General features: G+C 45.6%; 1 protein-coding gene across 5 annotated transcripts in view; it reads left to right on the top strand.

The window, feature by feature from the left end:
- Positions 1-27,632, top strand: part of add2 (adducin 2 (beta)) — a 149,177-nt gene that overhangs the window by 67,625 nt on the left and 53,920 nt on the right. For all 5 annotated transcript variants that reach the window (XM_063057087.1, XM_063057086.1, XM_063057084.1 and 2 more), the window contains 2 exons: positions 24,392-24,610; positions 26,984-27,119. In XM_063057087.1, the coding sequence (XP_062913157.1) occupies positions 24,416-24,610; positions 26,984-27,119 (331 nt within the window). In that variant the 5' untranslated portion in view covers positions 24,392-24,415. The remainder of the gene's footprint in view (positions 1-24,391; positions 24,611-26,983; positions 27,120-27,632) is intronic.

Below are 27,632 nucleotides of genomic sequence, written 5' to 3' on the forward strand. Positions count from 1 at the left end.
AATAAATTTGAGAATTGAGAATATGTTGCAGTTTTATAAAACTCTGGATAGGCTGTATCTGGAGTATTGCATTAATTGAGACAGCAGGCAGTGTGGAAGAAAGCTCCTGAAATCAAGCAATCCTCTCCTTCTCCCTCTCCCTCCCCACCTCCCTCTCCACCTCCACCTCCACCTCCCTCTCCACCTCCACCTCCCTCTCCACCTCCACCTCCACCTCCCTCCCCCTCTCCTCCTCCCCTCCCCCTCTCCTCCTCCCCTCCCCCTCTCCTCCTCCCCTCTCCCTCTCCTCCTCCCCTCCCCTCCTCTCCCCCTCCCCCCTCTCCCCCTCCCCCTCCTCTCCACCTCCCTCTCCCCCTCCCCCCTCTCCCCCCCTCCTCCTCCCCTCCCCTCTCCTCCTCCCCTCCTCCCCTCCCCCTCTCCTCCTCCCCTCCTCCCCTCCCCCTCTCCTCCTCCCCTCCTCTCCTCTCCACCTCCCTCACCCCCTCCCCCTCTCCCCCCTCCCCCTCTCCTCCTCCCCTCCCCTCCTCTCCCCCTCCCCCTCTCCCCCTCCCCCTCCTCTCCACCTCCCTCTCCCCCTCCCCCCTCTCCCCCCCTCCTCCTCCCCTCCCCTCTCCTCCTCCCCTCCTCCCCTCCCCCTCTCCTCCTCCCCTCCTCCCCTCCCCCTCTCCTCCTCCCCTCCTCTCCTCTCCACCTCCCTCACCCCCTCCCCCTCTCCCCCCTCCCCCTCTCCTCCTCCCCTCCCCTCCTCTCCCCCTCCCCCTCTCCCCCTCCCCCTCCTCTCCACCTCCCTCTCCCCCTCCCCCCTCTCCCCCCTCCTCCTCCCCTCCCCTCTCCTCCTCCCCTCCTCCCCTCCCCCTCTCCTCCTCCCCTCCTCCCCTCCCCCTCTCCTCCTCCCCTCCTCTCCTCTCCCCCTCCCCTCCCCTCTCCCAAGTCTTTTTTTAATATAGGCATCTGTTAGTCTCGTGAGGCCATGGATTTGCGCCTTGGAAGGTTTCCAGGGCGCAGGCCTGGGCAAGGTTGTATGGAAGACCAGCAGTTGCCCACGCTACAAGTCTCCCCTCTCCACACCACCGATGTTGTCCAAGGAAAGGGCACTAGGACCCATACAGCTTGGCACCGGTGTCACCGCTCAAGGACACAACACGCTGTCTCAGCTGAGGCTCGAACTAGCGACCTTCAGATCACTAGACCGACGCCTTAGACACTTGGCCACTCGCCAACACTTTTCCCAAATTATTGTATGTTATATGAGTGTTATGTGTACTACTGTGCTTTACACCCTGGTCCGGAGAAACATTGTCTCATTTAACAGTATACATGTATGTAGTTAAATGACAATAAACTTAACTTGACTGTAGGATGACAAAGATTAAGAGGAAAGGTTCTTGCATCTTATTAGCAGGGTTAAAGTGCATGTCATGTGAGGATAGGTTGACTGAGCTAGGGCTGTTTGGAATAAAAGAGGTTGAGAGGTGACTTGATAAGGTGTATAAATGATAAAAGCTATGGATGGAGTGGAAATAGGTGGAAATGCCTAATATGAGAGGGCATGATTGTTTGATTTTTGAATATAGGACATAGAAATCTACAGCACATTACAGGTCCTTCAGCCCACAATGTTGTGCTGACCATGTAACCTACTCTAGAAGTTGCCTAGAATTACCCTTACTGCCAAGGTTACCACATAACCCTCTATATTTCTTAGCTAGTTTCAACTTTTATTTTTATTTTATTTATTTATTGACATAGACCATGAGAATTCCCTTCCGGCCCCCTCAAGCCTCACTACCCAGCAACCCTAGCCTAGTCACAGAACAATTTGCAGTGACCAATTAACCTAGCAACCAATACGTCTTTGGACTGTGGTGGGTGTGGGGAATGCACTGCCGGGGGTGGTGGTAGGGGCAGATACTTTAAAGAGAATCTTAGATAGGCACATGGATGAAAAAAAATGGAGGGCTATGTGGGAGGGAAGGGTTAGATTGATCTTGGAGTAGGTTAATCGGTCAGCACAGCATCGTGGACTGAAGGGCCTGTACTGTGCTGTGGTGTTCTATATTTACAAGTCTGATATCTCCTTGGAGTTTGGAAGTCAGAGGAAATTATTTGCCATCATCCTGACCCTGACCCATTGCCATGTGTGTGCAAGAGTCAATCATTCTCTGCTGAACAGAAATGTTTTCTCTAAATGTAACCATATCACAATTTTCATTGAGAGCTGTAGGGGGACACAGGCCCTTTGGCCCATTCAGTCACCCTTTTGCATTCTTCCTCCATTAATCACATTTTTTATTCTCCACCCCATTCTTATCAACGCACCCCCCCCAGATTCTACCCCTCGCTTACATACTAGAGCAGAACCCTTTCTTTATGCCTCAGAGCCCACCACAGAGCCCCACCATTAACCGAGGGGCCCATGGACCCCAGGTTGGGAACCCCTGTACTAGAGGCCAATTAGCCAATAGACCTACATGACTTTTGGACTTAGGAGGAAACTGGAGCATCTAAAAGGAACCCACATGGTCACAGGGAGAACATGCAAACTTCACACAGACAGCACCGGAGATCAGGATCGAACCCGGCTTGCTGGATCTATGAGGCATGAACTTTTATAATAAGATCCAGTAGATGAGACTGGGATAATGATGTCACCTAAGATTTGGCCATAAGGGGGTCACAACATGGAAACAGGCCTCTTGGGCCAACTGGTCCGTGCTGATTCTGCTGTGTTGCCCATATCGTCTGCCGTGTTTGGCCCCATATCATCCGACTCATTAACGTATCTCGATGTCTTTTAAATGTTGTTGATATGCCCACGTCAACCACAGTTATTGAAAGCTCAGTTAGTAGTTTGGCTTCAGAGCTGCTACCTAACATGTCAAGGACTGACATCACTGATGCAGTATTAAAATTGTGCAGAGATATCCCAAGGCGATCCCTTACTACCAACTCAACCTGTAAGTTAACCTTCAGGGTTAGAAGTGGACAGAAAAGATGCTTCAATTAACGCAGATTGCTGCTTTCAGCATGATGTCTGTCTTGTTTCATTGTGAGTTATTTACAAGAATCTATTGATCCTCATCATTAACTAAACAAGCCACAGATGTTGATGACAATACCACACTATCTATGTGACAGGGAAATGAAACCTGTGTTTGGGCGGACCTTAATAGAGGTGTTGCCACCTTTCCCCTGTAGCCCTGTCAACAGGAAACGGGTGCAAAGTGCTCTTTTAAGTGTGATTTAAAAACTGGCGCAAATATAGCCTACTTCTGCACAACATGATCCAAACTACAGCAAAAATCAGAAGACACGGGAGACTGCAGACGCTGGAATCTGGAACAACAAACCACTGGAGGAACTCAGCAGGTCGAGCAGGGACCGTTTTGGGCTGAGAATGGTCCATCTACCCTCTAAAGATGCTGCCTGACCTGCTGAGGTCCTCCAACGCTCTGCTGGTACCGCAACAATCTGCGAGATTCAGATTTCAGATTCGGGTTTGTCCATCACATGGACGTCAAAGTGTGCAGTGAAGTATGTCATTTGCATTAACACCCAACACACTGCTGAGGGCAGCTTGCGAGCGTCGCCACATGCACTCTGGTGCCAACACAGCAAGCCCACGATGATTGGGTTGAATTATTCTCTGATCCCGGCAAATAACCTGCAAAATTTTCATCGCCATGCGAGGAGACATCGTCAGTGCGCCGTTGCTTGTGGTGTGCCCTCTGAATGCTTGGCCTTTATATACTTTTCAGTCAGCTGATTTGACGTCATTTCAGGAACTCCAATGCCCGCAATGCTCGGCAGAACACAGCAATATAGAACATACCAAGCGACAAAGCAACATAGCAAACCAAGCTCCATTTCTACTTCCCTCCCACTCACCCCCACACGTACATCATCCTCTAACCCCAGAACAGCGGTCTACGGCCTCCAGTGGACTCTTAGATTCACAGACTTAGGGCTCCAACCTTCAGGCTTCAATATGGTCCTTCAGAGCACCATGACTGTCAGCACTGCAGACATCCCACCCTGCAAAAACTCATTTCAGGGAGGTAGACCATCAATTTGCGGGAGACTCCCGGAACTTCCGGGAGAGGTGGGATGTCTGCAATAGAGTAGCTCCTTAGCAGCTAGCCAGTTAGTTTAAATAATGTTAGCTATGCTAATGAACGAATGACACCTGTTAAACTCACCTCAACATGTCTTTTACAGTCTTAACCCACCATGGGCAATAGAAAAGTCACTGTTGCAAACAATGCAGTGAGCAATACTGTCATTATTTTTGACCCCTATTAGGCAGGGTACACTTTAGGGTAGTCTGGGGTGACGTACATTTTATATTTTCTTTTTTTTGGAACACTCTGCCATGGCATGCGCTCTCGCTCTCTCTCCTTCTCGTCGCTCTCGCTCTCTCTCTCATGCTCTCTCGCTCTCTCTCACGCTGTCTCTTGCTCTCTCTCGCTCTCTCTCACACTCTCTCTTGCTCTCTCTCGCTTGTGCGCTCTCTCGCTCTCTCTCACGCTCTCTCTTGCTCTCTCTAGCTCTCAAAAAATTGATTTCCGGGATATTGTATATAATTTGCAGGCATCAGGGAGCCACTATCAATATGCGGGAGACTCCCGAAACTTCTGGGAGAGGTGGGATGTCTGGCACTGTTAACCTGACACTCAGGGGTGTTGATTTACTTTTGAGGTTTGATTCTTCCTCAGTCCATGGGGTAGTCAACATAAAATCAGCTTATATGCAGTGCATCATAAAAATGAGTAAGTCTGCAGATGCTGGAAATCCAAAGCAACACACACAAAATGCCAGAGGAACTCAGCAGGTCAGCCAGTATCTATGGAAAAGGTTTCGTGCCAAGACCTTTCTTCAGGACTGAGAAGGAAGGGATAAGGCACCAAAATAAGGTGGGGAAGGGGGGGGGAAAGAGGCTAGCTGGAAGGTGATCGGTGAAGCCAGGTGGTTGGGAAAGGTTAAGGGCTGGAGAAGAAAGAATCTGATAGGAGAGGAGAGTGGACCATAGGAGAAAGGGAAGGAGGAGACTACCCAGAGGGAAGTCAGGTGAGAAGAATTAAAAGGTCAGAATGGGGAATAGAGGAAGTGGGGGGGAGTTTGTCTATCAGAAGGAGAAATTGATATTCATGCCATCAGGTTGGAGAGTACCCAGGAGGAATATGAGGTGTTTCTCCCCCACTCTGAGGGTGGCCTCATCTTGGTACAAGAAGAGGCCATGGGCCGACACGTCAGAACGGGAATGGGAATAGACATCGTGTGATCTCTTCAGTATGAATCTGGTCTGTTTTTGAACTGTGGATGAAGATGGTTCAAGAGCATACAAGGAGTTAATGGAGGAATCCATTAGGATTAGGGTTTTGATTTGTCTTTTATTTTGCAAAGTGACACAGTGCGAAAGGACAGCGGTTCTTAGTTCCATGTTGGCTCCTGTTAACCCCAAGTGGGCCAATTCATCCATGTCAATGTCCCTTTCGTGTCACTCTGCCAAATACTTACTGCATTCATTCTGAAAGTTGTGTAGTAAATCAGAGATTGCAACAGTTTGCTGCAAAATTTCAGTTTCCCCACCATTTCTGCTACTTTGCTGCCTTGCTATTTGTTCTAACCTTGGCCCAGCCCAACCCCGCGATGGACTAAACCCAAGTGAAACTGTTGCACCCAGTCCCCAGAGGCAGCTTGATTTAGCACCTATTGGAGGAAGTTACTGGTGTGTATAATGAAGTACAGAGGAAGTAGGGTCATAGAAAATACAGCACAGAACCAGGCCCTTTGGCCCATCTAGTCCATGCCAAACCATTTACTGCCTACTCCCATTGACCTGCACCGGGCCTATAGCCTTCCATACCCCTACAATCCATGTACTATTCAAACTGCTGTGAACTGTTGAAATCCAGCTCGCATGTTCTACCTGTGCTGGCATCTCGTTCCACACTCTCACGAACATTTGAGAGAAGAAGTTTCCCCTCATGATCTCCTTTCACCTTTAACCCATGACCTCTGGTTGTAGTCCCAGCCAACCACAGTGGAAAAAGCCTGCTTGTATTTACCCTCTCTATACCCCTCATAATCTTGTATACCTCTATCAAACCTCCCCTCAATCTTCTACTTTCTAAAGAATGAAGTCCTAACCTATTCAATCTTTTCTTGTAACTCAGGTCCTCCAGACCCGGCAACATCCTTGTAAATTTTGTCTGTACTCTTTCAACCTTATTTACATCTTTTCTGTATGTAGGTGACCAAAACTGCACACAATACTCCAAATTGGTCCTCACCAATATCTTATACAACTTCAACACAACATCTTATCTCCTGTACTCAGTACTTTGAGTTATGAAGGCCAATGTGCCAAAAGCTTTCTTTACAACCTTATCTACCTGTCACTTTCAATGAATTATGGACCTGTATTCCCCGATCCTTTTGTTCTACAGCATTGCTCAGTGTGCCATGGTAGTGTAGTGGTTAGTGCATCCTTTTACAGCGCCAGCTGTAAGATTTGGGTTTGATTCCTACTGTTGTCTGTAAGGAGTTTGAATGTACTGCAGTGGCCGCGTGGGTCTCCTCCCTCATTCAAAAATGTATGGTGAGAGCTGGCAACTTGTTGCCATGGTAAGCTGGCATCAGAAGCATGGTGGCACAATCATCGCTGACTTGATTTGACACACATGACACATTTCACTATGTTTTGATATACAGGTCCACAATCCCTTATCCGAAATCCTTGGGACCAGTTGCATTTTGGAATTCAGAATTTTTCGGATTTCAGACCCCTCCGGCCCCCCCTCCACGATACCAAAAAACACGTATGCTCAAGTCCCTTATTTAACCCTGTCTCAGTGCGGTGGACTTTAGTACCCGGCAGCACACCAAACCTGCGCAGATCCTCCCGTATACTTTAAATCATCTCTGGATTACTTATAATACCTAATACAATGTAAATGCTATGTAAGTAGTTGTTATACTGTATTGTTTAGGGAATAATGACAAGAAAAAAATTTATTTCCAACAAAAACATTCAATAAAACATAAAAATATACAGCTTCAAACGAACCGAATCAAACACATGGTAAATGACTTATTGGAATAAATGTAGAACGTCACTGTCACTATAAAACTTCAGTAACTTGTCTTTCTGTTTATTTAAATCATATACAGTGGTAGTTCCAACACAATTTTCTTCAGTAAGATGCCGCACAGACACACCACGATCAAGCTTCTGCAATAACTTCACTTTCTGCATTATTGCTAATGACAGCTGCTTCCTTCTCTTTTTCTCATTATTACCCATAGGGGTATCTGCAGCTCTTTTTGACATTTTCACAGCGAAATTAAACACAAAGTCAACAGTGAACACAAAATACCAGCGAACAGCAAATGCACGTGTAACCAGTACGAGCGCTGAGCCACAACTGACGTCTGGCGGCCTCTGCTAGTGCTGCCACGTCACACCTGAGTGACATCAGCTGTTGGCGAAAAAAACTTCGGTTTTCGGAGCTTTTTGGAATTCAGAATTTCGGATAAAAGAATGTGCACCTGTATATATCAAAAATAAAGTTAATATTTAAAATCTTTAATCTTTAGAAGTAAGCTTCTGTAATCAGAGATTATGTGTGAGGACTCAAAGGTTGTAAAGAATAGGTTGTGAAAGAAATGTCTCTGAATATAAGTTGTAAAGTCATCCCAGAAGGAGATCAATAAGCTTGTGTCTCATAATCATCATTATGTGCCATATTGTGTGACATGGGCGATCATGGTCTGTGATCATGATTGTTCTTGGCAAATTCTTCCACAGAAGTGGTTTGCCATTGCCACCTTCTGGGCAGTGTCTTCACAAGACAGGTGACCCCAGCCATTATCAGAGATAGTCTGCCTGGCGTCAGTGGTCGCATAACCAGGACTTGTGATCTGCACCAGCTGCTTGTACGACCATCCACCACCTGCTCCCACGGCCTCACCTGACCCTGATCGGGGGGCTAAGCAGGTGCTACACCTTGCCCGAGGGTGACCTGCAGGTTAGCAGAGGGAAGGAGGGACTTGCACTTCCTTTGGTAGAGATATATCTCCACCCTGACACCTAAAGCTTGTGTGTAGGAGTACATAAAGCCTCTAGGTGCTGGAAATCTGAAATGGAAACGTGGAATGGTCACCTCTTTTCCTGGCTTTCAGGGGAAAAGGCCTTGGCTATTTAATGCATTGGTGTCTGCAGCAACTCCAGAAAACTGACACAGCATCATTATCTTTGTGCACTTTCTTCTACTTCCCTTTGTGTCCCTTGTTTCCACTTTCCCCTGTAGCCCTGCATATTTTTCTTTCTCACCATACCCATTGGCTCTCTTTGGGAGTTCCCCAACACTAATTGGCAGGAGCCTTGTCTTTGAGGATTGGGTGGCTGCCACACCACCGCAGAAACCCACACCGCCACAGAGAGTGTGTACAAACCCCGCCCTGGCAGCATTCAGTATTGAGTAGGCAGAGCAAGAGGGAGTTGGTGAAGGCATCCATCAGTTCGAACAGTTGTTCGCAATGGAGGCCATTCTAGATTCCATAGGGACCACAGCAGTTTCTGAATGGCCCATAAGTTTACTGTTTTAGTTAAATATTTAATTTGGGGTGAAAGTGAATGATGCTGACACCACATTGCAAGAATGTCTTATTGAGCTGCAGAGTGATGTAATAGCTCAAGCAAAATTCAAATTTGACAAGCGACATTGCTGCAGAAACTAGTGATAGTCAAAATATGTTTTCACTGCTCTGGGAGAAAACAAAGTTGTTTTTAATTGGATTTCCCTCCTCTTATCTAGTGGAATGTGGTTTCACTCAAGCTCTTCACTGCTATCAAAAGCTCATAACCATCTTGATGCTGTGAAAAGATGTGAACTTCAATTATCTTTAACCAAGTTGCAACCTGATATTCAAAAACTCACTAGTTTGCGTCAGTGGCAAGGATCTCACTAAATACCCGAAGTAACAATATTAAGCACTTTTTCGTTGCTGATTGAAAGAATGTTAAATATTTTATAAATAAAGTATCCGATTTAGAGCTTTGAAATAGTTTTTCATATCCATATGTAACATTATACTTAACATATAAGAATACCTGTCAAAACATAAATATTGACTATATTAGAATAATTAGTCATCATCCTCGTTAAGTGCCGTGTGGTATGACATGGGTGATCATGGTCTTTCCATGACCATGATTGTTCTTGGCAAATTTTTCTACAGATGTAGTTTGCCATTGCCTTCCATTGCCTTCTTCTGGGCAGTGTCTTTACAAGACGAGTGACCCCAGCCATTATCAATACTCTTCAGAGATTGTCTGCCTGGCGTCAGTGGTCACATAACCAGGACTTGTGATATGCACCAGCTGATCATACGACCATCCACCACCTGATCCCATGGCTTCACGTGACCCCAATCGGGGAGTTAAGCAGGTGCTACACCTAGACAAGGGTGACCTGCAGGCTAGTGGAGGGAAGGAGCGCATCACATCGCCTTTGGTAGAGATGTATCTCCACCCCGCCACCCAAGAACATACAGTTCCCCACAAAAATGTTAGCAACTAATGGAGATGAGGGGGCGTGGTGGTCATTGAGGCAAATGAAAATCACAAGTGGCCCTCAAATAGACATAGAACACAAAGGTCACAACTACAGCAGAATACCAATTTTCAGTCTGCGTCTCATACCACCCTGACTTAAAATATAAAGTCAAAAGTGTATTGTCATATGCAGAAGTATACATATGCAGAGGTGCAATGAAAACCTCTCTTGCAACTGTATCACAGGCAGTTAGCATCAGGTAAGCAGCATTCACAAGAAAACGGTAAGCATACGTTATACAATTTTTTTTACAAACATAGAAGAGTACATCACAGGAACAGGCCATTCAGCCCACTGTATTGTGCCAACCAGCTAAAACCAAATCAGAAAACACCCCAACATTAATCCCTCCTACGTATACAATGTCCATATCCCTCCATCTTCCTTACATCCATGTGCCTATCCAAACATCTCTTAAAAGACTCTGATGTATTTGCCTCCACCACCCTACCAAGCAGCACATTCCAGACATTCACCGCTGTCTGAGTAAAAAAACTTACCCCTCGCATCCCCTTTTCACCTTCAATACATGCCCTCTGGTTTTAGATATTTCAACCCTCTCTACTCTATCTCTGCCCCTCTCAATCTTATAAACCTCCATTAGATCTCCCCTCAGCCTTCCATGGTCCAGGGAAAACAACCCAAGTTTGTCCAGCCTCCCATGATAGCACATGCCCCCTAAACCAGGCATCATCCTGGTAAACCTCTTCTGCACCCTCTCGAAAGCCTCAACACCCTTCCTATAGTGGGGCAACCAGAACTGTATGCAGTACTCCAGATGTGACCTAACCAGAGTTTTACAAAGTTGCAGCGTAACCTCCTGACTTCTGAACTCTATAAAGAACACATCTAGAACATAATAAAAGGTCCACTGCATTGCAAAGTGACCTAAGTGGTCATGGTTTTCTGTGCTTGTTAATGATGAAGGTTATGCAGTTTGGTTCAAAAACTGAATGGTTGAAAATAATTATATTCACCATTTTTCTGTAGTCCTTGGACTGATTGCTGCACCTTCCTCTGTAACTGCTTTCATTTGAGGAGTCGCAATGGTTGATGAAGTCATCTCCCCACAGCTTTCTCAAGGGCAATTAAAGATGGACAGTAGCTGCTGACCTAACAACTCTATAAAAAAAAAAGTGAATGAGAGCTCTGTTGTCTGGCTTTAAGACTCAACATATCGACACATTAGGAGTATGATTGCATAGTAGAGAGCAAAGACAAAGTTGAGTTTATTGCCATGACGTAGGCCGTTCAACCCATTGAGTCTGTTCCACCATTCCATCATGGCTGACTTATTTTCCCTCTCAACCCAATTTTCCTGCTTTTTCCTTTGCCACCCTTACTAATCAAGGACCTATCAACCTCTGCTTTATAAGTACTCAATGACTTGGCCTCCAGGGCTGTCTCTGGATGTGGATTCCTCACTCTCTGGATAAAGAAATTCCTCCTCAGCTCTGTTCTAAGTGGACATCCTTGTATAATGAAGCTGTGCCCTCTGGTCCTGGACTCCCCCATTATTGGAAACATCCTCTCAGAGCAGCATACATCGATCATATGGGGCACATGGTGGAAATGCACATCAAGGAGCACTGGAGGTGTAACTGTTTGGGTTACCTGGAGAGATTGGCAGTAGCAGAACACTGCATTCGCAATGGCCATGGAATTGACTTTGAAGGCACAAGACTACTGTGCCGTGCCAATGGTTTTTGGGACCACCTGGTAAAGGAAGCCATTGAAATAAAACTAAAGGAAAAGAATTTTAACCAAGATGAAGGTCTCTTAGTAAGAAATGGAATTTGATTGTAAACAAGGTGGGAGAGTGGAAACCTGATTGGATGAGGACTAACCGATTAGGAGGGACGGACTACAGGGGTATAAGTACCACTGACAGGACATGCCCAGGCATTATCCCTGAAGAAGATGGCAGAGTCAGTCATCAAAACGTTAGTTATAATCGATACCTGTACCTCCTGGAAGCTCGAGAAGAGTTTATTCCCCTAAGTGACTTTGTGGAATGATTGTTGGTACCAGGCAAGGTGATTTGAGTATCTCAGAAATGGCTGATCTCCTGGGATTTTCATGCACAACAGTCTCTTGAGGCTACGTCCACACTACACCAGATAATTTTGAAAACGAAGCTTTTTCTCTTCGTTTTGACCTTCCATCCACACTGCAACGGCGTTTTCAGCCCCCAAAAATGGAGATTTTCAGAAATGGTCTCAAGAGTGAATAAATCTGAAAATGCCTAATATCCGTTGCAGTGTGTATGGGGTAACCGGAGCTTTTTAAAACCGCTGTCATGACGTGCCGCAACAGATGGCGACAGCGCGGCATTTAATTGTTTTATTATTATTATCATTACTTTATTGTCGCCAAACAATTGATACGAGAGCGTACAATCATCACAGCGATATTTGATTCTGCGCTTCGCAGAACCTAACAATTTCAGAACAGAGGGCAACGAGACTGAAGCCAGAAGGGTTAGAAATGTTCTCACCAAATACTTTGACCCATAGCTTACTGAATAAATAAGTATACTCACTTTGCCCCGTTTTCTGTCCTTGCTTGTATGAAGGTAAGGACAGAAAACACCCTCCACCACCTCCAGTTTAAATTCCATGCGGAATATTTTGGAAGATCAAGAACCAAGAACCAAGGTGGTTTACCTATTTATGCAAGTACTTCTCTGATAATAGATGTGTAACAGCCTAATGTAACATTGTATGGAAATACAAAATAACACTGATGCAGACATGTTTTTATACATTTAATAAGGTACTTTATTAATGCAACGGAGTTAGTCAGTTTTTCAATGTTCGTCGTCAGCTGGGTCATACTGTCCGTGAATTCCCTGTCGGTTGCCTCCATATGCTACAGTATTTGTTTTTTTTTAGTTTTAAGTCCTCCTGCGCGAGAGCCAAGAGCAAGTCCTTTTAACTTTTTCTACCCCGTAACTGGACAAACACACACCAAGTATACCGTTTCCTCTCGTTTTCTGTGTGTCCTGCACATGCTCAGTAGGAGGAGATTCACCCAAATATTCGTCTAATGTGGTCAGAGATATTTTGAAAAACGCTTAAGAGTGGATGCTTGTCGTTTTTACTCGAAACGGACGTTTTCAAAATTATCCGGCGTAGTGTGGACGTAGCCTGAGTTTACAGAGAATGGTGTGAAAAACAAAAAGAAACATCTAATGAGTGGCAGTTCTGTTGGGTGAAAACAACTTGTTAATGAGAGCGGTCAGAGGAGAATGGCCAGACTGGTTCAAGCTGACGGGAAGGCCAGCGGGTATTGAACCTGGGTTACTGGTGCTGTAAAAGTGTTGCACTAACTGTAATGCTACCACGCCACCCAATCTTCCTGAACAAACACTCTGTCCAAACTGCTCTGGATAAAGCAAACACTGCAACAAAAGGTGTTGGTGAAGTTCTGGGTATCAGAGTTGGTAGATTAATTGGCCACTGTAGACCTCCCTAGATGTAGAGTCATAGGGTATGGGCCCTCCAGCCCAACTGACCCATGCCAGCCAAGATTCCCATTAGAGCATATTCTGGAGTTATGGAATATAGTAAATATAAATTTCAACAGCAACCAGTGTTCAGATCTGAATGCGGATTGTAGACTGAATTTAAAATACAGCTCGGAACAATAGTTTTCCTGGACTGCAGACTGACGTCGATTGCAAAGCCCATTGACCTGAGATGTCTGCATATGCATGAATGCAGCTCAGAGACAGCGGTGATTAACATTCAATCTCTGATGTTTGGACAACACACATCAAAGTTGCTGGTGAACGCAGCAGACCAGGCAGCATCTCTAGGAAGAGGTACAGTCGACATTTCAGGCCAAGACCCTTCGTCAGGACTAACTGAAGGAAGAGTTAGTAAGAGTTAGGCAGCTACATGGACAGGAAAAGCTTAGAAGGATATGGGCCAAGCACAGGCAAATGAGACCAGTTTAGACGGTATTGTGACTGTGAACAAAGTCACCGAAGGGACACTGAAGCTGGTGATATAGAATTCTTCATTCAGCAAAACAAGGAAGAATCATACTGGAGACACTCTTGGAAGACTAACTAACTTTTCCTTCAGTTAGTCCTGAGGAAGGGTCTCGGCCTGAAACGTCGACTGTACCTCTTCCTAGAGATACAGTCCTGCTGCATTCACCAGCAACTTTGATGTGTGTTGCTTGAATTTCCAGCATCTGCAGAGTTCCTGTTGTCTGATGTTTGGAGTATTGGTCTGAAGATGTAGGTGTTTGAAAATTATATGCAACGCAAAGGAAGCACTGTCAACCCACAGTATTGAAGTAAACGGTGTCATTGTAACTATTGAAACCATATTGAATTGCCACTAATCTTATGGGTATAAAAGTGTAATGTACTTTGAGTTTAGGGCTCTCTTCTTCCAAGAGTGTCTCCAGTATGATTCTTGCTTGTTTTGCTGAATGAAGACTTCTATATCACCAGCTTCAGTGTCCCTTCGGTGACTTTGTTCACAGTCACAATACCGTCTAAACTGGTCTCATTTGCCTGTGCTTGGCCCATATCCCTCTAAGCCTTTCCTGTCCATGTAGCTACCTTTTAAATGTTGATAATGTGCTTCCTTCAACCAGTTCCTCCGGCAGCTCACTCCAAATACTGACTATCTTCTGGGTGGAAGAGCTGCCTCCTGGGTTCTATTAAATCTTTCTCCCTTCTCACCTTAAACCCATGTCTTCTTGCTCTTCTTTCCCCAGCTCTGGGAAACAGACTGTGTACATTTTGTGTTTCAAATCTGGAGGCATGTATGGGCAGATTCAAGATTGGTTATTGTCATTCTTCAGTACACGAGTGTAAAGGAGATCAAAATGATTGTTACTCTGGATCTGATGCAGGATAAAAACACATTAGAAGCATAAAGAACACAATTAAAAAAAAACAAAGAATTACAATATATAAATATAAAAGCAATTCCATAAAACAATGAGCAAGTAACTTAACAGATTGTATGTACATGAAGTGAAACTAGGTGATGTGTATGTATTGTGGTACGGTGGGTTGATGGGTGAAGGACAGTTTTTGAGTGGTTCTGGTGTGGAGAGAATAATCATGAAACATAGGAGTAGAATTAGGGCATTTGCCCAATGAATCTGCTCCACCTTTCCACCATGACTGATTTACTATCCCTCTCAACCCCAATCACCTGCCTTCTCCCAGGTTTCAGCCCTGAAACATCGACTGTACTCTTTTCCATTGATGCTGCCTGGCCTGCTGAGCTCCTCTAGCATCTTGTGCGTGTTACCTGGATTTCCAGCATCTGCAGATTTTCTCTTGTCCCTGTAACCTTCGAATCCCTGACTAATCATGTCTGACGAATCTCATAGAATTTTTTGAGGATGTAACCAGTAGAGTGGATAGGGGAGAACCAGTGGAAGTGGTATATTTGGATTTTCAAAAGGCTTTTGACAAGGTCCCACACAGGAGATTAGTGTGCAAACTTAAAGCACACGGTATTGGGGGTAAGGTATTGATGTGGATGGAGAATTGGTTAGCAGACAGGAAGCAAAGAGTGGGAATAAAGGGGCCTTTTCAGAATGGCAGGCGGTGACTAGTGGGGTACCGCAAGGCTCAGTGCTGGGACCCCAGTTGTTTACAATATATATTAATGACTCGGATGAGGGAATTAAATGCAGCATCTCCAAGTTTGCGGATGACACGAAGCTGGGTGGCAGTATTAGCTGTGAAGAGGATGCTAAGAGGATGCAGGGTGACTTGGATAGGTTGAGTGAGTGGGCAAATTCATGGCATATGCAATTTAATGTGGATAAATGTGAAGTTATCCACTTTGGTGGCAAAAATAGGAAAACAGATTATTATCTGAATGGTTTCCGATTAGGAAAAGGGGAGGTGCAACGAGACCTGGGTGTCATTATACACCAGTCATTGAAAGTGGGCATGCAGGTACAGCAGGCGGTGAAAAAGGCGAATGGTATGCTGGCATTTATCGCGAGAGGATTCAAGTACAGGAGCAGGGAGGTACTACTGCAGTTGTACAAGGCCTTGGTGAGACCACACCTGGAGTATTGTCTGCAGTTTTGGTCCCCTAATCTGAGGAAAGACATCCTTGCCATAGAGGGAATACAAAGAAGGTTCACCAGATTGATTCCTGGGATGGCAGGACTTTCATATGAAGAAAGACTGGATGAACTGGGCTTCTACTCGTTGGAATTTAGAAGATTGAGGGGGGATCTGATTGAAACGTATAAAATCCTAAAAGGATTGGACAGGCTAGATGCAGGAAGATTGTTCCCGATGTTGGGGAAGTCCAGAACAAGGGGTCACAGTTTGAGGATAAAGGGGAAGCCTTTTAGGACCGAGATTAGGAAAAACTTCTTCACACAGAGAGTGGTGAATCTGTGGAATTCTCTGCCACAGGAAACAGTTGAGGCCAGTTCATTGGCTATATTTAAGAGGGAGTTAGATATGGTCCTTGTGGCTACGGGGGTCAGGGGGTATGGAGGGAAGGCTGGGGCGGGGTTCTGAGTTGGATGATCAGCCATGATCATAACAAATGGCGGTGCAGGCTCGAAGGGCCGAATGGTCTACTCCTGCACCTATTTTCTATGTTTCTATGTTTCTAATCGAGAACCTATCAACCTCCACTTTAAACATACCCAATGACTTGGCCTCCACAGCCATCCGTGTCAATGAATTCCACAGATTCCCCATCCTGTAGCTAAAGAAATTCCTCCTCAAGGCACATTCTATTCTAATTCTGTGCCCTTTGGTCCTAGAGCCACCCACTATAGGAAGCATCATCTCCACGTCCACTCTATCCAGGTGGGATTAGTATAAATGGGTGCGTGAGGGTGAGTACAGACGCTGTGGGCTGAAGGGCCTGTGTCCCTACTGTATCCCTATGACTTTATCAACTCTAGTAGGAAAGTATTACGTCCGTGCTTCAGTCCCAGAGCTTCACAAAGCAGGCTGCCAGCATGTGACAGTGTAATTGTTATAATCAAGAGGGCTGCCTGACTCTCTGTGGTAATGAACTATAATCAGTGTGTGATCCTGCCGCTCCAGGCTAATAACTGTGATCGGAAGCTCACCGCTCCCCAGCCCCCCTCCCACACTCTGAGCAAGGATCAAGCATTATCCACATTTTAATTATTTTCTAAAATTCATGAGCGTTTCCTGCTGAGGGCCAATGTTTTGTAGTTGGGGCAGCAAGCTCATTTGTCTAATTGGGATCTGAGTGCTCTCTGATCTTTCACCAAAGGGAAAACATTTTACATCACTCAATTTGGAACTTTTGTTTCCAATAATTGGTAAATTGAGGAAAATGTGGCATATGTGTTCGGCTGCTGCCATCGGCTGGTTATGGTTAACATCAGCTGGAAAAACCAAGCAAACATTGACAAGTCCTTGGAAACGTTCAGCTGGCTCTCTGTGGTGTTGTGACTGTTGGGAGCAGATTCCGATCTGGACTCAGGCTTATCTACCGCAGGAGCATCGAAACTTGGAGTGAAATGCTTCATTTGCGTCAATGACCAACAAACCCAAGGATATGCTGCGGAGGGGGGTGCAGCCCGCAAGTATCACCACGCTTCCTGGCGCCAACGTAGCATGCCCACAGTGATCATCAGAACAAGAAAAGCAAACGGTAACAACAACAGCAAAACAAGTCCCTTTCTCACCCACCCACTCACCCCCTCGCTTACATCGACGAGCTTTCAACCCGAGGACAGGACACCTCCAGGCCTCCAGTCCTTGACCCCGAACGTTCGGGCTTGCAAACGTCAAGCCTCCAACTTCCAACCCCAGGCCTGGACTCGCAGGCTCAACCTTCGGTCCGCTACCTCCAGGCTCGCCAACTTCAGTCTTTAACCATCGATGTCAGGACTGTCTAATCAGGGTTTGACCTGGGCCCCGGCCCCAGGGCTTACTGATATGCTGCAGCGTATTCCATCTCTGATGAAGGTTTTCCACCCGAAACATCGACAATTCCTTTCCCCACACAGCTGCTGTTTGGCTTGCTGAGTCTCTCCTCCGATCGCTTGTTGCTCCAGATTCTAGCATCTGTAGTTGCTTGTGTTCCTTGGGTTTCAGTTTGCTCCCTCCACCCACGTTGGACCCCAGTGGTTCACCACGAGTGGGCCAATCTCATTGTATCTCTCAGCACAGAATTAGGCCATTCAGCCCATCGAGTCTGATGCCCTATTGGATCACGTCTGGTTTGCTTTCCCTCTCAACTCCATTCTCCTGCCTTCTCCCTGGAGCCTTTGACATCCTTACTAATCAGGGGAGGCGGGGAGGAAATGTCCACTCAGACCATGAGAGGCCTGCTTCGGGCATTTTCATGCTTTACAAGGCGCAGATTGGAAGTCTGTGTGGGGCGCCACTCTTCGCACAGGCACTAGAGCAATGTGTGGTTAAGTGCCTTGCTTAAGGACACAGACACGCTGCCACAGCTGAGGCTCGAACTAGCGACCTTCAGATCACTAGACAAACTTACTAATCAAGAACCTATGAACCTCAGCTTTAAATGTACCCAGTGATTTGTACTCTGTGGCAATGAATTCTACAGATTCACCACCCTCTGGCTAAAGACATTTTTTAAAATTTAGAGATACAGCACAGAATAGGCCCTTCCAGTCCAATGAGCCACGTCACCCAGTAACCCATATATTTTTAATCCTAGCCTAATCACAGGACAATTTATAATGGCCAATTAACCTACTAACCAATACATCTTTGGACTGTGGGAGGAAACTAGAGCATGCGCAGGAAACCCATGCAATCATGGGGAGAGCATACAAACTCCTTACAGACAGTGCCAAATTGAACTCAGAACTCCAATGCCTCAAGTTTAATAGCATCAGCTGCCATAGGTTCCTCATCTCTATTCTAAAGAAACGGCCTTCTGTTCTGAGGCTGAGCACTGTGGTCCTAGAGTCTTCCACTATCGGAAACATCCTCTCTACATTCACGTCAATATTCAGTAGGTTTCTATGAGATTCTCCTGCGTTCAAAGTAAGTTGAAAGTAAGTTTGTTATCAAAGTCCTTACATGTTCCTGTATACTACCTTGAGATTCAACTTCTTGCAGGCATTTACAGGGAAAAAGAGAAATACACTAGAATAGATGAAAATCTGTACACGAACAGAAAAGGACTAACAAACAACCAATGTGCAAAGCAAGAAAACCTGTGCAGAAATAACTGAGAATATGAGTTCTAAGGTGTGTTTGAAAATGTATCTGTAGGTCGTAAAATTTAGTAGGTTTCAATAAGATCCCATCCCTCATGGATTGTGATGAATCTGTGAAATTCGTTGCTACAGACGGCTCTGCAGGCCAAGTCATTTTCAGGCAGGGACTGATAAATTATTGATGGGTGATAGAGTTAAGGGTTGTGGGGACAAGGCAGGAGAATCACTGGTCTATTTCTGCTTCTTATGGTATTTAACACAGAATCATACAGCAAGGAAACAGGCACTTCGGCCTACCGGCTTCCTGCCAACGTCAGGCACGTACATGAATCCTACACAAATTCAGTTCGGAAATACTGTATATGATCACCCCTTCATCTAAATCCCAAACTCCCTAATCAAGCACCATGGGAGCACCGCACTTCACCAAAAACACTGTAGTGGTTTTCCCATATTCCCAATGGCCTCACCTATGTAACTAAAGACAATATGGAGCAGCCAGTTACCTACCAACTCGCATGTCTTTGGGATGTGGGAGCAAACCGGAGCACTCACAGTCACAGAGGGAACGTGCAGACACCACATAGACAGCACCAGAGGTGAGGAATGAACCCGGGTCACTGGAAGTGTAAGGCAGCAGCTCTACGAACTGTACCACTGCTGCTTACAGCCAACCTTTCTTTTGCAAAGGACATCATTCCCTTGAGAAATTACCCACGCGGGAGCCTTGAAGGTGCTTTGTTTACTTTTTAATATTTCTAAGGGTCTGATTACTGGCAAGACCAGACTTTTTGCCCTTGAGAAGGTGGTGGTGCCACTTGGATGAGTGGCGTCAAGAGTGGGTGCTGCACCCACTCCTGGACTGAGGGAAGCACAGAGCCAATATTTGGCCATTTCCACTCCGAGGAGGAGGTCCCAGCGGACCACCAACTCAACCCTGCCTTAAGCATGGGATGGGTGGTATTCACTAAACAAAATCCCCCACCCACCCCACTGCTGACTTATTTCTAGTTGCCCACTGATGGACGTTGACCCCTGACCTGGCCTATTGACTCACGGTATACTCCCCCTCTCTCCGCCACCTCTCTTTCTGTTTTGGAACCTGAAATAGAGTACGGCAGGGAGGGAGAGAGCGAGCACGTAGAGGAACAGAGAGGGAGGATTCAGCAGTGCTGTGCACAGAATATTGAGGTCTACAATTTCCACGCGAATGCAATTTCTGTGTGACCTTATTAATAATGGATTCTAGCAATTTACAGTAACAGATGTTAAACTAATCGGCTTGCCTTCTCTCTCACCCTCGCTCTCTGGTTACATTGCTGGTTTTCCAACCCATTGGAACATTTCCAGAATCGAGAGGATTTTAGAAGATCATAGGCAAGGCATCCACCCTCTGCACAAGTATAATTCATTTCTTAAGTTGCTTTTTCTCTGGTGATAAATCCTTTCCACCCACATACACCCCTTTACGCCCCCTTATTCCTACTATTTTTGGTACACTTTCGAAGTCCTCCACTGTGAGAACAGATGCCGAATGCTTGTTTATTGCCTCCTTAATTTCTTTATTATTAATTTTTCTCTGGCTTCAGATATATCAAGCCGTGCGACAATTCTGCCAGTTAAGACTCATGCTCCCATGTTCACAAGAGATTTTGCAGATGCTGGAAATCTTGATCAACGCACACAAAATGCTGGAGGAACTCAGCAGATCAGGCAGCATGTAGGAAGGGGATAAACAGTCCAGCCAAGAACGGTGGGAGGGGGATAAATTACCAGAAGTTGGAGAAAACGATGTTCATGCCGTCAGGTTAGAAGCTGCCCAGGTGTTGCTCCTCCAATTTGAGTTTGGCCTCATCATGGCTGCAGAAGAGGCCATGGACAGACATGTCAAATGGAAATGGACAGTCAAATTGAAATGGTTTTTCTTGTTCATTCTCTCTATTTCCATTGCCCTGTCTCATTACCCTCTTACCTCCTTCTCTTCTCACTGGCACGCCATCTCTCTCAGGTACCCCTCCTCCTTCTCTTTCTCCTGTGGGCCACTGTCTTCTCCTGTAAAATCTCTTCTTCATCAGCCCATTAACTCTTCCATCTATCAATTCCAAGCTTCAAATTCTCCTTTTCCCCCTCCCATCTATCTTCCCCATCACCTGGTCTCACCTATCACTTTCTAGCTTGTACTTCTCCCCCTCCCCTCCCCACCTTCTTACTCTGGCTCCTGCCCCCTTCCTTTCCAGTTCTGCTGAAGGATCTCGGCCCAAAACGTCAAATGTTTATCCCTCCCTCCATAGATGTCACCTGGCTAATCGAGTTCCTCCAACATTTTATGCACCAAGCCCCCATACGTTTGTGAAAGGTTGACTGGGCTGGAGAAATATGTCCCTGTCAAAATCTGGCTCTTAGGTCAATGCTGGATTATTTGTTTTCTTGCTTTAACTTGGTGGTTATGTTCAATGGAGTGGTTTCCTGAGCCTTTTTTTTGCATATTGGAGGCATTAGAAAAATCAGTGGGGGGGGGGGGGCGGGATCTTGTTGAAACCTACCAACAATTGAAAGGCATAGACAGCGTGGATGTGGGAAGGATGTTTCCAGTAGTGGGGGAGTCTAGGACCAGAGGACACAGCCTCAGAATAGAAGGATGTTCTTTTAGAAGAGTGATGTGGAAAAATTTCTTTACCTAGAGGGTGATGAATCTTTGGAAATCATTGGCATAGGCAGCTGTAGAAACCAAGTCATTGGGTATATTTAAAGTGGGGGTTGATAGGTTCTTGATCAGTAAAGATGATAAAAGTTACAGGGAGAAGACAGTAGGATTGAGAGGGACCTTTTTCTTTCTTCAATATTTTTATTAATTACTTGCATAGACAAATGCAAAATACATTATGATATTATGGAAACAGAAACAAGATTGAAATGCCCCATAATTATGTATAGTAAATTATCCATAATATCGAAAAGGTATATCTTATTCTAATCTAAAGCAAAATCAAAACCCCATAACAAAACAGAAAAAAAAGAAGAAAAAAAACAAAACAACAGCTGTTGTGGTTAAAAGAAAATAAAAAAAATCTCTGACATAGAGTCGTAAATTCAAACATATAATAGCCATCATCACTGCTGAACGAATCAAAAATAGTGAAAGTAGTTCCAAAAAGGTCCCCATAATGTGAAAAAAATTTTGTCTAGGTATAGAAATAGAAGACCTAATCTTCTCTAGATTTAAACATGACATAACATCAATCAACCAATGGGCATGAGTAGGCGGAGCGGCATCTTTCCATTTAAGCAACAAAACTCTTCCGGCTAAAAGAGAAATAAAAGCCAAAATATGCAAATCATCCCACTTAAGAGTAAAATCATTTTCTCCAACAATGCCAAACAAGGCAGTCAGAAGGTTGGTTTTAAAGTTTACCTGAAAAAGTTCCGAGAAAGTTTGAAATACTTCCTTCCAAAATTTATCAAGCTGCAGGCAGGACCAAAACATATAAGAGAGGCCTCTTCAACATTAAGCCTATTACAGTATGGAGAAAAATCTGAATAAAAGTGAGGGATCTTTTTAATATATTTTATTGAGAAACAGCTCAGATTTGGCCCTTCTGGCCCCTTGAGCCACCTTCCCAGGAATCCCCTGATTTTTCAAATCCTAGCCTAATCATGGGACAATTTACAATGACCAGTTAACTTAATAACCGTTGCATCTTTGTGGGAGGAAACTGGAGCACCCAGAGGAAACCCATGAGGTCACAGGGAGAACGTACAAGCCCTTTACAGGCAGCAGCAGGAACTGAATCCGTGTCGCTGGTACTGTAAAGTGTCGTGCTAACCACTACACCACCGTGCAACCCATGATGGAACGGTGAAGCAGGCTTGATGGGCCAAATGGCCTAATTCTGCCCCTATGCTTGGAGGAGTCTGTGACCCACCTCTTTGCACACTGGAGGAGAGAGGGTGTGGAGGAGGATGGACAGGCCAGTGTCACGTTTCATCCCCAGCAGCTGCGTAACAGAGGACTCTCTGATCTACGGGCTGTTCCCGGGGACGCACACGGAGACCAACATCCGGTGCTGCTGGCAGATCATCAACTCGGTGAAAGGTGCTCTTTGGTCGGCCCGAAACTTGATGATCTACCAGCACATGGAGATGTCCGTGGGAGAATGCTGCCAACTGGCACATTCTCGGCTGCAGGAGTACGTGCTGAGGGACGCACTGAAACTTGGTGCAGCCACCGCAAGGGCCCAGTGGGGAAGGACCACGGTTTAGGGTTCTTCTCCCGTGGGAGTGGGAGGGGTCGGGTGGCGGGGAGTATACCTCTCAACAGTGGTGTGGGAAGGTGAACCAACAGAGTGCCACGTGGGTGACCAAAAGTATGGATATCTAGAGACCATAAGGGAAACGTATGTAAGGATTGAGAGTCATTGAATCAATTATTGTATATAATTTTATTTTTGAATAAAGTATATTTTGAAATAATAAAAAAACAGATATGAATGCCAGAGAAACTCTGCAAAAAAGGCAGCATCTATGGATGCTATTCCATCGATGTTGCTTGACTTGCTGAGGTCCTCCAACATTTTGTCCTCCAAGATTTGCAGCATCTGCAGAGTCTCTCGTGTTTATGAATTACCAGTACAAATGTGTTGGGAATAGAACAAAAGAACACAGGAAGACGCCCCATGCTGATCATGATGACAATTTAATCCCACCTGCCATCTGCCTGCACAGGGTCTACATCTCTCCATTCCCTGCCAATCCACATGCCTGAATGTCTCTCTAACTTTGCTGTCATATCTCCTTCCACGACCTCCCCAGCAGCCCATTCCATGGAGCCACCACACCCTGTGTATATCAAAACTATGCAGTTCAAAATAAAATCAGACCACATACATGTCAACACATGCAACCGTGAGATTCTGTTTCCTGTGGGCCACCTCAGCAAATCTATAGAATAATGACTGTAAACAGAAGGCAACGAAACTGTGCAAATGCAAATATAAATACATAGCAATAAATAATGACAGCATGAAAAAACTTAAAGTGGGAACATCTCAATAGATGAGTGTAGTTATCCGCTTTTGTTCAAGGGCTTGATGGTTGAGGAGAAGTAACTGTTTTTGAAGCTGGTGGTGCAGGCCCTGAGGCACCTGTACCTTCTACCTGATGGCAGCAGTGAGAAGAGGGCATGGCCTGGGTGGTGAGTGTCTTTTATGATGGATGCTGCTTTGCTATGACAGCGTTTCATGTAGATGTGGTCAATGGTTGGGAGTGGTTTACCTGTGATATACTGGGCTGAATCCACTACCTTTTGTTGGATTTTCTGTTTAAAGCCATTGGTGTTCCCTTATCAGGCTGTGATGAAGCCAGTCATTGCACTCTCCACTACACGTCTATAGAAGTTTGTCAAAGTTTTTGATGTCATGCTGAAAATCTGCAGACTCCTAAGGAATTGGAGGGGCTATATCGTCTTTAAACCTCCCACCTTAAACTTACGTGCTTTGACCTGTGACAAATATAGTTTAACCCTCCGGCAGTGGCTGCCTTCTCAAAGCTAATCCACTCTCTGTTTGTGTTCTCCTGCCCCCCAGGAAGCCAATCAGTAGCTGAACAGGATGAGCAGTGAGACCACCCAGGAGGTGGTGTCCGTGCCCCCTCCGCCAACCTCCACCCGAAAGGAGGGCTATTTCGACCAGGTCTCTGAGAACGATCCGGAATACCTTCGGCTCAGGAACATGGCGCCAGCCCTGAGGCAGGACTTCAACCTGATGGAGCAGAAGCGGCGGGTGACCATGATCCTACAGAGCCCGGTGAGTCATGGGCGAACTCCGACTGCTGCTATCAATGTGGGTTAGTAGTTGCAGGAATGTACAAGGCTCAGTCGGGGTACAACTACCTTGTCGTTGGGTTTGGAGCTTTGCGTGCCTCAATGACCTGGAGAGCTTTGCTGGCTGGAGTCAGGGCTTTATTCTTTGGCTCTTGGTAGGGTCACCCATACCAAACAGGTCAAAGGGTAGAGGTCAGACTAAGAGTGGTCCACCGGTCCTCCAGGTTCAGGGGTTCAGCTCAGGGCTAACAACCCTGACTGGTAAACAAAATTGTTACGGGAACAGCAATAAAGAATCCTTCTACGTCTGAGTGCAATGGTATTCCAGAGTCTCCACCCGGGACTTGCATGAACGACAGTAGTGAAAACTGTGAGGAGCCTGCTGACATGATTGATGCACTATCAATTACTCCGAAAGACTGGAAGTAGAGTAAATACTGAAAGGCTTTTATTAACAGTAAAATGGATCCACGTCCATGCTGTATGTCTGCCCCTGGACTGAGGGAGGAGCAGTGACACAATCGCCTTTATTCAGGGGTCTGTGGGAGGAGCCACAGGAGCAGTCAGCAGAGGGGCGTGTCCAGACAGGTAACCCAGTTACAACCTAGATATATATATATGGTTTACCACAAGGATGAAGGAAGCTCTGAACACCACCAGAGACAGAGGGCCTTCATCAATGCCCTAAATGCCAAGTGGCGTAATGGGCAGTGAGTAAGTGTAGTTCAGTGTCAGGGCGGACGGCTCGTTACCGTGCTGTATCTCTAAATAAGAATAAAGGTTGAGGCCTTGAGTCTCCAGTAGGATCAGCAAGTCACACAGCCCGGAAGGTCCGTCAACTTCAGATGATGGAACTTCTGAAACGACTGGGAACTGAGGCACCCTGGCAGCTTGATGGGCTGGCTGAGTGTCAACCTTCGTCTGTAATCTTCGGCCCATGTACCTGCCATGCGAGAGTGTGCAGCTTTGAAAGTAGCCATGTTTTAAATCTAGTCATCTGTCACTGATCTTGTCCAGGTTCTGCAGAAGCTGGCAGAAACTTCCCTCCAGTTAATAAGAGCCTAATCTGCAACAATGCTTTAAGGTCCCCATAAGACAATAAGAAATTAGTAGAATTGGGCTATTTGGCTCATCGAATCTGTTCCACCATTCCTCATGGCTGATTTATTATCCCTCTCAACCCCATTCTCCTGCTTTCTCCCCTTAAGCTCTCGATAACCTCACTAAAAAAAACATCTTATTTTGTTAACACAAGAGATTCTGCAGATGTTGGAAGTCCAGAGTACAACACACAAAATGCTGGAGGAACTCAGCACATCAGGTATCATCTATAAAGGAATAAACAGTGGACGTTTCAGACTGGGACCCTTTGACAGGACTGGAAAGGAAGAGGGCAGATGCCAGAATAAGAAGCTGGGGAAAGGGGAAAGAGTACAAGTAGAAGGTGATAGGTGAAGCCAGGTGGTGGAGGAAGGGGAATAAACTGAGAAGCTGGGAGATGATAGGTGGAAAAGGTAAAGGTCTGAAGAAGAAGGAATCTGATAGGAGAGGAGAGTGGACAAATAGGAGAATGGTAAGGAGAAGGGGCACCGGGGGAACTTTGTCCCAGAACACTCCTGCTGATTGTCTGTAATACAAGAGGGGCATGATGGGACAGTGGGCAGCCATCTTGCTGAGTGAATGTCCTCCCTCGTGGCGAGGAGAGGAAGACTGTGCAGCCTCAGCTGTCCCTGGTGAAGGAAGGTGGTGCTTTGGCTGGAAGGCATCTGCCCCATCGTCATAGTGTGCCTGGTAACAAATGAAAGTGATCCTAGCCCTCGCAATCTTATAGTCGTAAGGATGAGTGCTGTTTGAGATGAGATGCATTGGAGAGTCCAGCCTAAAAGTAGAAGACCCACCCCCAAGTGAAAGTTCAAAGTCAAAGTAAATCTGTTGTCAAAGTACATACAGTGTACTACCTATAGATGCATTTTTTTGCAGGCATTCACAAGAAAATTAAGAAAGACAATAGAAATAGAATGAAAATCTATCCATGAACAAACAATGACAAACAAACAATGTGCAAAAGGAGACAAATCATGCAAGAAGTATTAATAAAATGTAAATAAGTAATATTGAGAACTTGGGTTGTAGAGTCCTTGAAAGTGAGTCTATAGGCTGTGGAATCAGTTCAGTGTTGAGGTGTTGAGTTACTGGTTTATACATCGCCCAGCCACGTGAAGAAGCTCTTCTGATGGATTGTAAGATGTATTGCAAAAGATCTTTCGCACGAATTAATGGCTATGATAAACCGTGCTCCCGGGAATGATCGGGCCTTTGCTCTGTAAGATTAACAAAGTCCTCTCATTCTCCTCAGGCATTTCGAGATGAATTGGAATGCTTGATCCAAGAGCAGATGAAGAAAGGAAGTGACTCCAGCAACCTCTGGGCTCTGCAGCAGATAGTGGACTTTATGTCGAGCACTCCAATAACCATTCCCACCTCACCACCAGGTACGGTTGTGCACTGAAAGTCCAGCCTGTGCTTCATATTTAATTGACATGCAAACCATGAGCACCAAGCATTCTGAGACTGGACGAACATAAGAAACCAAGTGCTCTCGCCAGCTCCACAGTGCCGGAGATCCACTGTTGGTTTCAGTACCACAAACCCCTCCCTCCCCATGCCCCTTGCAGTTCAGATCTCCATCAATACACTCAGTGCCCACTTTATTAGGTACACCTGTACTCCTACTCATTAATGCAAATATCTCATCAGCCAGTCACGTGGCAGCAACTTAATACATAAGAGCATGCAGACACTGTCAAGAGGTTCAGTTGTTGTTCATACCAAACTTCAGAATTGGGAAGAAATGTGATTTAAGTGACTTTGACCGTGGAATGATCGTTGGTGCCAGATGAGATGGTTTGAGTATCTCAGAAACTGCTGATCTCTAGGGATTTTCACACACAACTGTCTCGAAACCATGTTTTAGAACAATGGTGTGCAGAAGAGCATCTCTGAAC

The sequence above is a fragment of the Mobula hypostoma genome, chromosome 8, assembly GCF_963921235.1.
Source record: "Mobula hypostoma chromosome 8, sMobHyp1.1, whole genome shotgun sequence".
Classification (NCBI taxonomy): Eukaryota; Metazoa; Chordata; class Chondrichthyes; order Myliobatiformes; family Myliobatidae; genus Mobula; species Mobula hypostoma.